Source organism: Antennarius striatus, chromosome 20 (assembly GCF_040054535.1).
Source record: "Antennarius striatus isolate MH-2024 chromosome 20, ASM4005453v1, whole genome shotgun sequence".
NCBI classification, from domain to species: Eukaryota; Metazoa; Chordata; class Actinopteri; order Lophiiformes; family Antennariidae; genus Antennarius; species Antennarius striatus.
In genome coordinates, this window is record NC_090795.1 from 7,273,317 (window position 1) to 7,289,788 (window position 16,472).

A 16,472-nucleotide genomic window follows, 5' to 3' on the forward strand; every position below is an offset into this window, starting at 1 on the left:
TACTTCTGATTTTTGTTTCCTTACATACTCAAAGATGATATCCTCAGGTTGTGTTATATTCTAGTCCACCTCGTCTGTCTATGATGTGTGGAGTGTGTAACTTAATATTTTGTGTCTTTATCCAGCTCCCCGTGGAGTGGATATTATGTGAGCAAATTGGATGCTCAAACAGTCAGTCCGTGACCTTCCCTCATCCTGGATGTTGACCCCCATATAAAGAGAGACATTACATCTCGTTACACAACAACACAGCACCCGCGCTCCGCTCCAGATAAAGAAAAATGTCTCAATTAAATGTTCACAGGGGCCCCCCTGCCAAAGAATTATTACTGCCCTGGAAGCGCTGATCGCTCACTCACACACACTCAAAAGTTATTTGACATGAATTGCCGGAGTCACATCATTTCCTGCCACACTCTGAACGGGATTTACGACTGATCTCATTGACTGGAAGCTAAACCTTCGATAAAATTCCTCAAGAGCCCATGGGGCTAGGAGGCGAACCTCCAATCAGCCCCCCCCCCATGTGCAGATTAACCATGCAAATATACACAGGTGGGAGGATGATACCGACAACACATGTACGGGCTGATATGGCCATGGGGGATGGGGATTGCGCACAAGATAGGCTGAGTGTGTTTTATGTGATGGGCAGATAAAACTGCAAAAAGACGCTTATCCAAAAACCTGAAGTTGGAGTGAAAGTGAAATTATGAGGCTGATTTGAAGACGAGAGAGCCACTGTTATTCTCTCTGGAGGTTATACATTATAAAAAATACACTTATTGGAGGAGTAATATCATTACATGCGACCCCTTGAGGAAAAAATCTTTTAACACTGAAAACTTCTTTTTTCATTAGTGCGTAGGTATTATGGAGAGAGATGCACACAATATTAATGACTAAAATCAACCTTGTGGCTGGTGGTAGTTCAGCCTGCGGTGAGCATGTGGGGTCGCCGTGTGTTGATGGTGAGAATTTGTTCTCAAGCTAAAACTGACCAAATAGGAAATGGAATTAGAGACCCTAGGTCATCTAATTACAAACAAGTGTTTTCATCAGATGCTCCCAGATTAGACTCTGGGCCACACAATGTTTTCTCTTCTCGGGTCACTGTCTCTCCCTAGTGGTGATATGTGAGAAGCTTAGTGAATATTACATTACATTCAAATACCCATACACATACTCGGTCACTGTGTAGTGGTTGGTATCTATAGACGATTTCTGTGGCCCTGCAAGATGCACAAGAGACTAATTTTTAGATTTTGGTAATATTATGATGTATAAATGCAGATTACCAGTCAAATATGTGGGTGAAGAAATCTTTCAATTCAATGGAATTTTAAAACTGGAAAAATTCTTATCTAAAATTGCCTAGTAATCCCACCAATTCCATACAATCGAATTTAAGGTGAGGATTTGTAACGTTTACAGTGATAGCTGTTAATGCAGCAAACATCATGTAAACCGGCCACATTTGAGTAGAGGCAATGTAATGTCAAATTAAATTTTGACATGTTTTTTTCAGACAAATTGAAAGACAACTCGATTATAAACACTTTCATTTAACATACAAGAGAAAGGTTTTAGTGAGATTTTCATTCAGCGTGTTATTCAGCTACCTTCCATCAAAATGATCCACTGACGCAGGGAAGGCCTCCCCCTCAGGCTTGGCACAGCTCATCATTGTAGGCTGTGCAGCAGCAGGAGCAGCGGTGGCGGCGCCGGCTCCAGGGCCTCCAGCTGGAACTGGCTGCTGCCTCTGCTTGCCTACCAGCACCACGGCTGGGGGAGGTGGTGGACCGACCACTGGATTGCCCTGGGGCATCTTACTTATGCACCAGCAAAGAAAACTACATTTCCTGCTACTCTCTGCAAAGAATAGTTCCTGCTTTCAGCACTTCGATTTCATAAAGTAATGTCTGGAACAGTGAGCCCAGTGCATATGCAATATCTGGAATTTTAAACAGAGAAAGGATGGGGCAACTCCACTTCATCATATTTAGGGTAACTGTAATAAATAAAAAGCAACAGGCAAATTCTGAAATCAAGTTTATCTTCATTTGCATTAAGTGTGTGGCAATTTACAGTTTTAAGATTTGAATTACATTATATTTCAATTGATGACAGACGCATGCCTGTGCACACCAGGATACAAATTTGAATCGGTGGTTTTGTCAACTGTACAGATGAGATTAATCTATCAGTAAAGGGATTTTTTTTTATCAACACAATGACATTTCTAAGAAACACGTCCAAGTATTTCTTTGCAATGAGCTGAAACACTACATATTAAAAACGAAACTACACCATGAAATTTAAGATATTTAATCTGTGCAAAATGGACAAATAAAGAATATTAATACTGATTAGGACTGTAACTTTCAACTAATATATTTCAATTAAACTACTGTTTTGAAAGATTATGGTGATCTACATGCAATAATAAAATTAAACGCAAAAATATTGCTTTTCAGTAGAAGAGCTGCAATCATTTCGGATGATTCAGCTCATTCTACCCCTTTCCTCTATCTGTTTGACCTCAACCAACAGTGACGTCTTTGCACCATGAGAACAATGTAAGCCGCCTGGTCAGCACTGTATGTAGTAAGTCCTAATGACACTCACACAAGTCAGAAGAGATAATAGTGAGACCTGGTGTGACTCATGTGGCAGCAAGGGCTACAGAAACGAAGGAAACTCACTACGAGCATCAGCTGATTTCATTTTTCATCAAAAAAATTGAAGAGAAATTACAAAAAAGAAAAAAAATCCTTCACATGTAAGGTCTGAGATTTTAGGAAAACAGGCACACTTTACAAACTGTACACCCTTGTTCCAGTACCATTATCGCTCCTACAGCAGTAGTAGTTACTCCTCTGTGTGTGTCTGTGTGTGTGTGTGTGTGTGTGTGTGTGTGTGTGTGTGTGTGTGTGTGTGTGTTTATGAGCGTGCATGTCCATGAACACGATCTTTCCTTTAAGGACACTGCAGGCTAAACTGAAAATCGAACTGAACAGGTGGGAGATGCAAAACTAAAAATGTAAGTGGGAGTCCAGGTCACATGGGTGAGAGTTTGTGTTTTTACCTTGCAGATGGATTTTTACTAAATCTGCTGCAGAACATTATGACGTGAGTTAGAGGGCTGAAAGCAGAGGTAGCCTAAAGTGTGCAAATAACTCAAGGAGCTGTTGGTCGATGTGCTGCCACAGCAGAACTCACATCTGATTTCTCCTGCATTAAAGCATAATCAGAGGATTGACTAAAAAAACTACACATCGTGAAGAGTGGTAACATTATTCAGCCCAGAAGCTTCTAGTATGCAACAGTCAAATACTTGTGAGCCAGTGGTTAAATGGGCGGCAGCTTCATGCTGGTGATGCCCTTCCATAAACTCAAATCTGATGAAGGCCAGGCTGCCACTGCATGCCTCAGAAGTACACGTGTTACATCTGACATGATTGGAGTTGTCAAATAATTTAAATGGATCATGACAAATAATAAAGTAAGAGGTGAGCAAGGCACACACAATAATTACAGATACAGGCATCAAGCAAGATTGACACAAAGGATTAACTGCATGCTAATACAACCAGAAAGAACATTTGGGGGGAAAAAAAAAATCAGCTAATTTTAGAAAGAGCAAAGAAATTCTGGAAAAAAATATACAAGTTAAAATGGATGGTTGACAGTGATTGCAAATAGACACCAGGATGTTAAAAAAAAAATCATGCACAAGAAACTCCCAATTCAAAATCAGCCTAAGAGCAATTAAATGTGCCTGCTATCAATGCTGTAGTGCACATTTGCATAATGTTATTTGGTTTGGGCTGATTATAAGTCTTCTGTTTATGCCTTCTGAAATACATGTGCGGCTTGTATATAGTTGTGTACACACAACCAGTAGAGGGGTTTGTAGCTCAATATATACAGAAGTTTAAGTTATTGCAGGTTCCACGAGGCAGTCCAGCACCTGTTGGGTACACATGGCCAGGTTCTGTGCTTCACAGAGGGGAGATATACACTTGTCCTGTTAGTCTGGGACAAGGCTGAGAGATGCTAAGGCTGTAGCTGGATGGTACTGTAGAGAAAACTGGAAGAGCTAGAGAAACACATGTAGTGGTCACCAATAAAATGAGCGTGTCAGGAAGTTGGCGGCCGTGCTTAGCCATCCCACGCCATCCGTAATGGAGCCTACACGTGTGACGGCCTTGGCCTGGTCCTGGGATGGACTCTCTTCCTCCGGCAGGTAGTCCGGGATGTCCGTGTTCTCCTCTACCAACACTGCCGCATCCTCCTTGAATGGGACCATCAGCTGCAAAGACAAAACAAAGAAGAAACTGAAAATAGACAGAAATTTCTTTAATTATTATTCACAGGTTTAATCCAGCATAGAAGTAAAGCAGAGCCAGTGAATCGCTAGCTGGAGGCAGACTCCATGACTGAGTCAGGTCTGACCCCTGCTGGCAACATTAGATATGAATATTAGTCTAACTTCATTGCAAATTTACTGAGAAAAAAACTCTAAAATTCTTTAGATTATTGAAAAATTAAACACTCCAATAACCAATTTAGTTAATTTTACAATCTTGAGTCTGAAATTTTGGCATGGCTTTCAAATAGGAAATACAATGCTGTAAATAATGCAGCTACGACTAGTCAAGTGGCAAAACTCAAATAGCTGTCAGGGTAAGGCAGACATGTGACTAGTTAATCACATCAATGTGAGTAAGTCTCAGCTGGAAGAGTCCTAAAAACAGTCCTACAAAGAGCAATGTCAGACGGACAGCTTCTCAGTCCTCCAAGTATTCGCTGCCCTTACCTCTCCTCCATCATCTGTCTTCAACACTTGCTGAGCTGTCATTACTTTGGTGGAGTTGATTGCCGTACCCAATGCCTGTGATAAGAAAAACACGCTTTCACTTGTGATTGCTTCTGTTTCTAACTTTCGATCGAATATGAGTAGAATATTTATTGTAAATTAAAACGGGTGAAGAAGTAATTTCTAATGTTTAAAATGATTCATAATTTTTTGTTTTTACCTCAGCTTTAAGCTCAGAGCGGATCCTGACAACACATCTCTTGACAGCCATCTGGAAAGTGAAGCTGATGACCCCCCGAATCTTCAGCAAAGCCTCTTCACAAAGGCTCCGTCGAGTCTGACATCAGGCAGGAAACAGTTGCCAGGTTTGATTAGACACAAACAACAACAAAAATATCGACTAATAAATTGATTAAGGATACAAACTAGAAGCTTGGCTAGTCCAAGTTTCAGTCATTAAATATTAACCTGACAAATAACAATCATACAAGAATACACGTGTGTCTGCTGTTATGTCAGATCAGATGCAAACATCCTGCCATGCAATGCTCAGGTTCATGCTCAACATCCTGCTGTTCAATGGCTGACATTTAAAACCTGAACCCCCACCCAAGGTGAAATGACTTTGATAGTGACAGGAAGAAGCACACAATGAGATTTTTGTGCATGAACAGACATTTGGTGTGTCTTAGCGTGATGCATGGAGTGCAGCGAATACTTACGGGGTCATCTAGACCGTCAATGTGCAGCACAACCGTTTTAGCCCTCTTGTTGTTGGAGCCCAGGAAGAAATGGGCTTTACGCTTGCAGGAGGCAGCTGCTGCCTCGGCCTGGTCGGCTTCCTCTTTGTCAACCGACTGCAAAATCTCATAAATTTCAGAGGACAGCAGTTTGGTTTCCCCAGGTGATGTACTCCTTTGTTAACAGAGAAAAAACGGGAGAAAATTTACTTGCCTAAATGAATGTCATTTGTGTATAAATAGGTGGTCACAAGTGGAGTTGAAATTATCTTTCATGTTAAAGTGTTCAATGATGCTGAATGAAGGCAGGACAAAAAATAGGAGGTAAATTTAGACTTTACTTTTTGTCCATCGCACTGTGTGTGTGTGTGTGTGTGTGTGTGTGTGTGTGTGTGTGTGTGTGTGTGTGTGTGTGTGTATGAGAGAGAGAGAGAGAGAGAGAGACAGAGAGAGAGAGAGAGAACTGTAGCTATATATTTGTATTGTAAATATATACTGAAATTAGAAGACTCAAACACATTATTGCCACAAAGAGCCAGACTGACTGTCTTGGCACCACAAATTTTCAAGTACAAATCCTTGGTCATTTTACACCAATATTCTTTACACACTTTATACGTTTTGTGTACTAACAGACAACAATGCAATCCATTACTCAACATGTAAGCTCAGACTTATTTATCCTATTGTGTATGCAAGAAATCCTCTTTTTACTGTGCTTTCATCAACAACAAAATCCATATCAGTCCGTGATATTTCAGGGGGCAGCAGCTTTCGTTGAAGAAGCAACATGAGCCCTGGTAAAGTTTCTAATTTAGTGAGGTATCCTGAAATACCCACTTCGGGCTATACCGCCTTACGTGTCACTAAGTCATCACTCCTTCAATATTAACCACACCCGACATGAGCTGTCTGGCATGACTGCCCTCTGGGAGTCTGGTGCTCCCTGACACGGTGCAAAAAAATTCCTACTATGCCTCTCTGGACAACTATAAGCCTTCAGGGGAATCAAACACTTTAAACCCTAACCCCACATTGACTCATATCTTCATCACTTGTCTTTAATAAGAGTCAGCATCATCTTTAGCTTTAGATCTGACTGTGTTAAGGGGAAAATGGTATTCACACCTGTTTGGTGCAACCCCGCTGGACGCTTTCCCCTTAGCCATGTATTCCCACTCTGTCCAGCTATGAGCGACCTAAACCCAAAGTCACATCAACTGTGAGCAGGGAAAGCTGCTGCTGCAGGGCTCCTCTCGATGCCATCCTCGACAAGCTGAAGTGACGGGCTCACCTAGGGCCAGCAAGAGCTTTGCCGCAGGAAGACAAGGGAGGTAGCGGTGACAAAAATCACACAAGTTACACCCAACCCCTTCACACATAGGTCTATTCCTATCAGGGTGCTAATGATGAATAGCAGTCAGTTAATAAAACTGCTACTTTGGTAGGTCCAGCAATCTTGAGCATCTCCTCAGACGAATCTAGTGACAATGCTGTGTGTGCCACCACCAGAGTGTGGTCATCTTGTCGTCTCAGAAAAATATACGATTCATACAACGGTTCACTGCTGACATGGAAAAGCTCTATTATCTAAATAGATCACACCATATTAAAGAGAACTTGAAGACTAGTGACTGAGACCAGAAATTCATGAGGAATGTGGGATGTTTTTTTTAGTAATAAATGAATAAATGAAGCCTGATAACTTTTTCTCATAAGCTTCCATACTGTAATATATACATGTTAATAAAGAAATAAAGGATTCTGATGTTAAGATATGTTTTTGAAAACCACCTGCTGGTCATGATAAAGAATGCAGGTTTCAGGGACTTGTCGACTGAAAAAGTTCATTGACAGAAACCAATACAGAGGTCCTTTATTAATGGCGGGAGTTCTGTTCTAAAAATAACCTGCAACAGGCGAAGGAGTCAGCTTTAATTTTTAAAATTAATGTAGATATTTTAAGGCTAAAAAAACCCTCACTACACACTTTATACACATGTTTTAGACAGGCATTAACATTTTTACACTTTTCTCTGTTGTTTACACGCTCAGGATGCAGAACAAAATGCCCTAATCACAAAAAAAAGTACGCAGAATTGCAGTAAAAAAATCTGCAAAACTGTGAGGCCAGAAAAAGGTGAACCACGCTATAGTGGGGGACCACAGTATACAGATTTTTTTTATGGAACATGAAAACCTAATACCTCAAGCCAGGACATAGACTTAATCAGCACGCAAAAATGCTTTAAACATACCATGTGTGCAGAATGAGCCAACTCTGCAAAACACCCTGCTAACTCCACATTAAAATGGAAAATAAGCTCACATCAGTAAAAACACACAGCTAGTTAGATCACATAACTGCAGAAAGGTGGCGAGATGCATTAAAGTTTTGCACATGACAGCAACAGCAGTTTAATTGTCTGTATCCCAAATGTGATTCATCTTAAATCACAATCATCCTGACACAGTAAATGGAAAAACACAATGTGCTTTGAAAATTTGCAGACCAGCAAACATTGTCTGCTCAGATCAAAAGGTTTTATGTTGAAAAAATAAAAAACAGTGAGCATATGAGTGTGAATGTGTATGTGTGAGAGAGAAAGAGAGACAGACAGAAAAAGAGAAATATGGTGTAGACAGGGACTTGCTTTTGCATGACATTCTGCAAACTCAGCATCATGCCAAGCTCGCCCTTCATCTTCTCCCTGTTGGCTCGACATTCTGCCAGGTAGCGCACGGCCTGCAAGGACAAGGGCAGCTGTTATCTTGCATTAAAAGCTGACAGACTCAGCAGAGGTAGAGTGAAAATGTGTGACGGCAAAATGTTACGTAACCAATATAAATACACACGCACTGCCCCCATGTTTACACTTCATGGGTTAGCATGAAGGAGAAAGTGCTCAGTGCACTGCGCGTAAGAACTATGATAGAAGCTGAAAAGGTTGTCATCTTAGACTTTGCGTTGAGGGTACATCGCAAAAAAAGACAGTAGATATCACCACTGTAAGATATTTTTAAATTCCACCACATGTCACCTTTTGACAGTGACTGGGACATAATGGTGGGAGAAATGGCCATTATACTGTCACTGACACCTGCTGTGACAATTCTGAACCCCAGGGTGGGCAAGGAATTAGAAGGCAGAAAAAGCACCTACAGAGCATTGGAATCCACTGAACATAAAGAAAAAATACAATTTATCTCAAAAATAGATGAATATATTTAAACTACAATATTTGAATGATTAATTTTGGGGCGACAATAATTTTGTCCACAAGGACTTGGCTTGGGGACCGGAGGTTGGTTAGTTGAAAACACAATGGAACATGTGGAAGGCAGCAGCAACACAACATGGGAATCTTAACCTTTTCCTTTAAGCAACAGCAACATTCTGTGGTGTCTTAAATGTAAACACAATAAGAAAGGGTTAGTAGACGTTGCTTACCAATAGCGCAGAGTAAACAACCTGTGGGTTTGGATGGTCCAAAAATAGGATGAGACCTGGCAAACAGCCTTGATCTTCTACTATGGCTCTACGATTCAGGGGGTCTGCAGCAAGATCACGGAGCTGATTCACCACAGTCAGAGCATCCATCTCTGCACTCATGGTGCCTCTTGTGTTGACGTCACACACATCAAACCTGCCTCTTCACTCTATGGAACAAATGAAATTGTAAAATCATTTATCAAGCAAATTTTCACAATTAAATAACTGAAAAATGTCCAAGGTCACCCTAAATCTTTGTTCTTGACAACTAAAAATATTCACTTTGTAATAGTATAAAAGCCCTTGTGTTGGAACAAATACACATATTTAGAATGAACCTTGAAATTGTTAGTCTCATTTTCAAAAATTTTATGAACCATTTACCAAAATTAATGGAAATCAATTGTCACCTGAAAACTAAATAGTCAACCAAGCTTTGATAAAAGTGCATTAATCTTCAAAAGCTGTTGTAGTAATTAATTTACTAACTTTGTACAACATGACGTGGCAGCTTGACATTCTAAGTGCGTGTCAAGCATTGTTAAATTTACTACATTACTACATTTTACTGATTAAGTGGAATTTCTATGCATTTAAACAAGCAATATCCTTAAACGCAGTGCTGGCAAAGTTTCTACTTTTACTGAAATGCATTGATGGAATAGTAATAAATCAACATAAACTAACAGCTCAGTATGCTTTAATAGCTTAAAATAAAATGTATATCATTCAATTACACTATCTTGTGTTAACAGAGGTTTGTTTGTTTTTTACTTAAACCAAAATACCGATTCTTCGTTTTGCCGGAGACACGTACGACCCCCAACCTCACCTCAAATCACGCCCTGTGGTCCACAAACGACACACCAGCTAAACTGGGATAGCTAACGCTACTGAACAATCATGGGATACCTCTTGAACAGTTCTGAGTAAAGTCATGAGACAACTCCAAGCACGCCTTAGTCACAACAAATGTGAAAACAACACCTTAAAAAGAGATTGTTAAATTTAGATGTCAACTTTTTGTAAAATTGCAACCATATTACTTCAATAATGCTAACGGTAGGCCTGAGTCTCTTTCTTTACTATGCCTCTCGAGCTAGCAGCAGCTGTCCAGTGTTTGGGTTTTGTGGCACATCAATGGGTGCACTTATTTTGTTTCACTAGACATCCCGGTTTGAACGAATATCCCTTCAGTTTCTCTGAAACTCAGCCCTTCTGGGAAACGAAGAGATATAAAACGAACGTTCACGGAATTTCTGCTACATGATTGGACAAACACTAAATGATTGACTGATTTTAGATCCAATCATAATGTACTTTTTTCTGTCATGCTTATATATAGTAGGTTTATTTGTCTGTCAATCAACACAATATCCAACGAGGTTACTTCATTTTCACAACCTACAAATGCACACCGTGTAATCCAATTGGCTCAAACTGTTTTCCATAAACTTTCCAGAGTTGGTCGCAGTCTGCTGTTGATGTCCGACGACTTAAAAGTTGGTAAAAACAGTCAAAAGTTTTTCAGCTTTTGTCAGTTTCGGTAAATTTGTCACAGTCACAGCCAATGTTTGAATATGTTTGCGAATACGTTTACGTTTTCAAGTGAAATATTAGGATTGTTCGTCTCTTCGATATACTCTGAAAGTTGGATGTGGTTAGCTAGGCGGCTATATTAGCATCAGGTTTCCACTCCGGTCGTGAAAGTCAAACGTCACTCATTTAATTACATTTACCTGAGGTCATTAATCGTTAGCGTCTCGTTAGCCAACACCTGATGGGGAGTTTTTAATTTGGTTATCGTTGAGAAATTACGTGCATGTAATTCCGGTTACATGTAACCGGAATTCAAAGTCATTTTGTTAATCCCTGTGTTGAATTTCAGCCAAGTTAGTTTACAAAACATCACCTCCATGGGGGAGGTAATAACATATGGCCGCGTCATAATTGGCTGTTAATGATGACAAGAATAAGATGACTCCGTTTTGTTTTTAGAGTTTTAACTATGCGATTTACATTTCTTACCAATTTATATAAGTACTTATATAAGTACTAGTATTTATATAAGTACTTAGGAAACTAACTTTCAAGGCATATTGTGAATGCCACCTTTGATTTACTCATGTCTTTTAAATTTTTTTTACATGTACAGTAACTGAGAAACTATGTGTAGAATCTGTAATTGTCTGTTGGTAGTTGTAGTGACCAGATACTTTCATCGACTGTTAACATCCACTATAGGCTGTTAATCTGTTGTGGATAATCTGCCACAAGAATACACAGTAGGATAAAGTCATTAAGAAATAGAAATCAAATTCAATGTGAATTTTTCAGTCTTTTTCTTCCAGATGATGCCCTTAGTGTTGGGGCATGTGTCTGTCTGCCCTTGTAAAATTAATCTCCAGAAATGAGTAACGACAATGCAAAGATGGAAATGGACCCGGTATGTTAAAGTTTGTGTTACTCACAAAAAAGTGTGTGCAAATAAACAATTTCTTTGACAGATAGATGGATTGATAGATACTTGATTAATCCTGAAGGAAATTTGAGGAGTAATGGACCAACAATCAAATCTTCACTCAAATGAAGCATGTTGACTGATCTTACTCGCTTAATAAATTGAGTGAAATCAATAGAATTTGGATTTTTTTTATGTTTGTGATGTTCTTTCATTTATTGTTTTGCAGGCTTGTGGATCAGCCAAGCCTTATGGGTCCTCAAGAAGTATTGTGAGGAGAATAGCAACTAATCTTCCTCTTAAACCCTGCCCGAGGGTTCATTTTCAGGTGAGGGAGGATCACAGTAGAATGCTTGTTATTAGTTATATATTTAGAATATTTTCTTTATTGATTGTTACACCTGATAATCCGCTCTTCCTGTCTTCCTTTTAGAACTATTCACTCAGAAATCACACACCCTCTTCAACCTGCATTTACATTTTATGAACTATAAACAAGAGGAAGAGGTCATTACATTTTCTTAGCTTCAGAGCACTGGCTATGCCTTTAGTGTCAATAATTCACCAATTTAGATGCTATAATTCAGTGACATGCAAATAAAAGAAGCCTCTTCTGTTTCTTAAGCACTGTGCTTTGTCTGTTTTTCTTACTCTTGGTCTCTAGCTCCTTTCTCTAACTATGGGGAATGCAGTTTGTCTACTTTAGGTCAGTTTCTTCCAGCAACTTTCAACAACCCTGAGATGGTTTAAAACATACTGAGTTGCATTAACCTTCCTTTAGAGTATATACATGTATTTCCTCCTCACTCACTCCTAACTGCCCTTGTTTCCATATTTCATTTCATTAGTTCACTTTATTAGAAGTTTGTATGTAGTGTTGTGATGTTGCTGGGAGTGTACAATTTGCAGTACTTGAATTTATTTTAGATGATAAGCATGGTTTTTCCTTCTCTACAGCTTTATCCGTACTCTAAAGATGCTGGTATTTTGATTGGCACCAGGAGGCAAAATGGTTTGGTGGCCTCTCTTGCTGACATTGCCTGGATCGACAGGGATGAGGAGGATGACGTTGACTCCTTTGGCGGTCCCAGGTCAGAGTAATCCAGTGATCTGTCAGATTTCCTCACCGTTTCCTGTGTTAGAATTTACTTGTACCCTTGACAAGTGTCTAAAAAAGAGATTTTGTTCTATTTGAAAAGGCCAGGGATTCCGCCAGGCCTCATGCTTCGGTCATGCCAACCTCAGCTTCAGACAAAACCTTTAACCCGCCAGAGATCACTGCCAAGCTTACATGAGGGAACTCGAGACCCTCAGGGGCCCACAGTTGCCAATGATGAGGCCATTCAGAAAATCAGTGCCCTGGAGACCGAGCTTGCCAAACTCAGAGCTCAGATTGCTCAGATTGTCCTGGCACAGGAAAAGAGTGCCCAGCCAGGTATTTCTCACTGAGCCTTCAACTGTGTATTTTTTATCATGCTTGCATGTCTCTCCATTCCTGTCACTCCATTCTCATCCTCACATCATCGGAGCTAAACTTGCCAGATGAGAAAACCTCGGTTGGTCACATTTCTTCAGTGTTAAACAATGTGTTTTGCTATGATGACAAACAAAAGGGTTTGTCCACGGAAGCCCTTATTTAAGAAGCATTTCTGTCTGTCATACACTCCTTTTACACCGCTACTTCCAGTATAAACCTAGATTTGCAACAGCACAAGTTGTTCTTACAATATAATTATGAAGGTATGCATTTTTGCGTGTTTGTGACTGTTTAGTTGTCAGTAGAAAACTGAACTGATGTCAACTGTATTATCATTGTAGTTGTGTCAGTAATCTTTGTTGAACATGGTTCCTTGATAGGGATTAATGTCATTAATCAGACACAATCTTAAAACTGCATAGAAGAAGGATGTTGGTGATGAGAGGTGAATTAGATGAACGTGCTTCCTCCTTTAACAGCGACTTTTTTACAAACTGGGAAATACTGATTGTACTTTTGGGGGGGGTTCACAAGGATTTAGTATTGGAGCAAGTAAGCAAGGCAGAAACGGAGGACAGGATGTGTAGTTTTGATGATTTGAGCAACCAAGAGATTTTAAAAGCATCCAGTAACAATTAGCAGCAAAATTGAAGAAGAAAAACAGCTAAAAACGCCTTCAAATTTGGTACACAATGCTAAGCCTGGGAGCTCCTTGCCCTCAAAGCAGAGGACATGTATATAAAATGTCACACCTGACGTAGATGCTGCTATGTTAAACATCACATTGTTTTTCTGTTTGCAGAACAACAGCATGCTATCTAAAAATCACATGCTGGAGGGGCATTATGCTGCTGGTTGTTGGTTTGGTACATATAAACGAAGGTAGTGTGGAGGAGGTTCTATTTTTGAGGTTTTCAAACTCTTAAATGCCCTAGAAAAGTGTAATGAGAAATAACAGGAAAAGTAGATTAACAGTCAGGGTGTAGGGTAATGATCACTGCGTCAGGAAAAGACAAAAGATGCAATTAAACAATTTTAGACGTTTTCTGTCATTGATTTGAATTGACTGCTTCTTCTAGTGGAAGAACATCTGTTGTCCACTAGGTGGCAGCAAAGTTTCATGTTACATGTTACCTCAGCTTGCATGTTTTCATGTTTCATGTTTTTTTCCTCCTTTGTTCACTTCAGCTGCTACCACAGGACCACCTCCACCACCCCCTGTACCCTCTGGCTCCCTGCCTCCCCCTCCTCCTCCACCACCACCACCTCCACCTCCAAGTCTCCATCGGACATTTTCTGCCATTGACTTGATAAAGGAGCGCAGAGGGAAGAAGGCAGGCTCCCAGACACTTTTGGATTCAAAGCCAGTAGAAATGCCCAACATGCTTGATGTCCTGAAAGACATGAGCAAAGTCAAACTACGATCAGTCAAAAGGTAGGCCTATGCTCGAATTGGCCAATGAGAATGCATTTGGACATATTGAAAGCAAACTAAGTTAAAAACCAAGAGTTTTTGGGAGTTAAATGCATGATATAACTCAAGCTGACACTTCTTTGCCTGATATTGTATAGTGTATCTTATCCGAGTGCACCTTCAGTCCAGCAGGTGTTCAGTAGTTGCTAGAAATGGCAGGATGTGTTTTTCCCCCACACACATACAATGAAATGTGTATTTTCTAACTGTGTTGTAGTCGTCCGGTCGAAGACAATGTCAAAGTCAAGTCTGTTGAGCCGGTGGATGCCACAGCTCTAATTGCTGAGGCCTTGAAACGCAAGTTTGCCCACCGCTATCGGCATGACAGTGAGCGGGAAGACAAGGAGAATTTTAAACTTCCTGTTCAGGATGTCAAACCTCACACTGAGGCCCCTCTGGTGAGAGATGTGACTGATTCCTCACTTATTATTGCCACATAATGAACTTCTAATGGACTCTCAGAGGATCAACTGCAAATTCTGAAGTTGAAGAGTATCCCTCATTTTCATAGAGTAGTTTACTTAATTCTGATTTTTGTGTGTTTCCACAGTTTGGACAGCACATGTTGAAACAAACTGGAAGAAGGAAGTTGCTCTGAACAGCTGATCCTGAAGTCCAGGTCCAGATGTGCCTTGGACACTCTAAAGGCTTTTAATACCAGCTGCTTGTTTAAAAAGCAAGGGATTCTGCCTGAACAAGATGAGTCTGCACCAAATACGAGTCATCTAATCCGACGATCATCTGGACCATCTGTTTTTGCACTTTTCTAATTTATATTGGCTTTCTTTTTGTTTAACTGAGTGTTTATTACTTTATTTTGTTGAATAGTCTAACTCAGTGCTCATCCCAGTCCTGAGCAATAGTGTCAGAAGCACAGGCACATGTTTAAGCAACACTACAGAATGTTCTGGGTTTCTGTTCAGTCATTACATATTAATCTAAGTTTGTCAAACCTGTTACTCATAGCAGCGGGTACTTCTGATTTTATGATGTCTGTGAGAAATCAAGTCTTTCTACCATAAAAAGGAGGAACGCGTTGTTACTCCCAGAATATTTTTGCTATATTTTTATATATGTGTTGATGACCTATCGGATAATATATGACAGGGAACCTTCTATTTATGTAATGGTTAAAGCAGATGATCATGATTTTTAACACAGGTAAATGTTTGATTTGCCAGGTATTCGTGTCAGGAGAGTTATTAAGAGTTTTGTTTTTCTAGTTGGTGTCTCTGTGGTACATTTTTGTTACATGTCAATCTTTAAAGCGATTGTACATCTCTTGCTTGTCCAAGTACAAGGATCCCAGCTTTCGTTGGCATTATTTATCACTTTCTTGTGATTAAGGACCAAAGTCATTCCAGTGACGCTCTAAGAGACTGTGTTTCACTGCCAAATACTTTTTATTCGCCCAATTGTTTTGTTTCCCAGTTAGGATGACCTTTAACTGGTGACAAGCAGATTATGCAGCTGTTAAGTAAAATTCAAGGTTATTGGTAGTACATGTGGAATGTTTTGTTGCTATATCAGTACCTTTTATCATAAAACAAACTCAAAGAACTCAAGACTCACTCTCTGTTACTAAAGATATGCTGCATTGTTCTCTCAGTGTCGACAACATGTTGTGCTTGAGAGTTTGAAGTACCCCAAGGGTATGAATTAGGATTTCTGCCAGTCATCTTCATTCATGCCTCAGACTGACTGCTTAGCGGCATATAAGGTTTTAGTAGTGTTATCGATTGTAGTACATAATGAACAGAAGTGGAAAATGTTCAGTGTAGTTGCTGCTTCAAGACAACTCTACTAGTATTACCTTTACAAAACTGAAGGTGAACAAGTGTGTTGGTACTTGGATTTAAATTTATTTGAGGTTTTCAAGAAAAAAAGTATGAAAGTTGTTCATTTAATTTGTCTGATCTCTAAATAAACATTTATGGTCTGCCCAAACTGCTCTGGTATACTGTCTTTTTCTTCAAAATTGTACTTGAATCCCTTCTCCTTCCAT

The 16,472-nt window shown here is 39.8% G+C and overlaps 2 protein-coding genes across 5 annotated transcripts; one reads left to right on the forward strand and one right to left on the reverse strand.

Moving 5' to 3' along the window:
* Positions 1–2,312: 2,312 nt before the first annotated feature.
* armc1 (armadillo repeat containing 1) lies at positions 2,313–10,179 on the reverse strand. The gene is made up of 7 exons (XM_068304364.1): positions 9,888–10,179; positions 9,014–9,222; positions 8,217–8,308; positions 5,545–5,737; positions 5,043–5,159; positions 4,823–4,897; positions 2,313–4,315 (listed from the first exon to the last, which is right to left on the reverse strand). The coding sequence occupies exons 2-7, from the start codon at positions 9,173–9,175 to the stop codon at positions 4,124–4,126; spliced, it is 831 nt and encodes a 276-aa protein (XP_068160465.1). The 5' UTR covers positions 9,176–9,222; positions 9,888–10,179; the 3' UTR covers positions 2,313–4,123.
* Positions 10,180–10,498: 319 nt separating this feature from the next.
* On the forward strand, positions 10,499–16,414 carry mtfr1 (mitochondrial fission regulator 1). Of its 4 annotated transcripts, none has more exons than XM_068343734.1 (8): positions 10,499–10,557; positions 11,407–11,501; positions 11,746–11,844; positions 12,474–12,607; positions 12,716–12,951; positions 14,182–14,428; positions 14,685–14,865; positions 15,018–16,414. In XM_068343734.1, the coding sequence occupies exons 2-8, from the start codon at positions 11,466–11,468 to the stop codon at positions 15,063–15,065; spliced, it is 981 nt and encodes a 326-aa protein (XP_068199835.1). In that variant the 5' UTR covers positions 10,499–10,557; positions 11,407–11,465; the 3' UTR covers positions 15,066–16,414. The 4 variants fall into 4 exon arrangements, with proteins under 4 accessions (XP_068199835.1, XP_068199834.1, XP_068199838.1 ...); XM_068343733.1 differs by having other exon boundaries at positions 10,507–10,557; positions 11,393–11,501; XM_068343737.1 differs by having other exon boundaries at positions 10,509–10,561.
* The last annotated feature ends 58 nt before the right edge of the window (positions 16,415–16,472 follow it).

Bases quoted from the DNA above. Each gene is read 5' to 3' on its own strand.
- mtfr1 (XM_068343734.1), top strand. From the start codon at position 11,466: ATGAGTAACGACAATGCAAAGATGGAAATGGACCCG. The intron at 11,502-11,745 runs GTATGTTAAAGT...ATTGTTTTGCAG, and splicing joins CAAAGATGGAAATGGACCCG to GCTTGTGGATCAGCCAAGCC. The intron at 14,866-15,017 runs GTGAGAGATGTG...GTGTTTCCACAG, and splicing joins CTCACACTGAGGCCCCTCTG to TTTGGACAGCACATGTTGAA.
- armc1 (XM_068304364.1), bottom strand. From the start codon at position 9,175: ATGAGTGCAGAGATGGATGCTCTGACTGTGGTGAATCAGCTCCGTGAT. The intron at 5,160-5,544 runs GTAAGTATTCGC...GCCTGATGTCAG, and splicing joins TTGACGGTCTAGATGACCCC to ACTCGACGGAGCCTTTGTGA. The intron at 4,316-4,822 runs GTAAGGGCAGCG...TTGTCTTTGCAG, and splicing joins AGACAGATGATGGAGGAGAG to CTGATGGTCCCATTCAAGGA.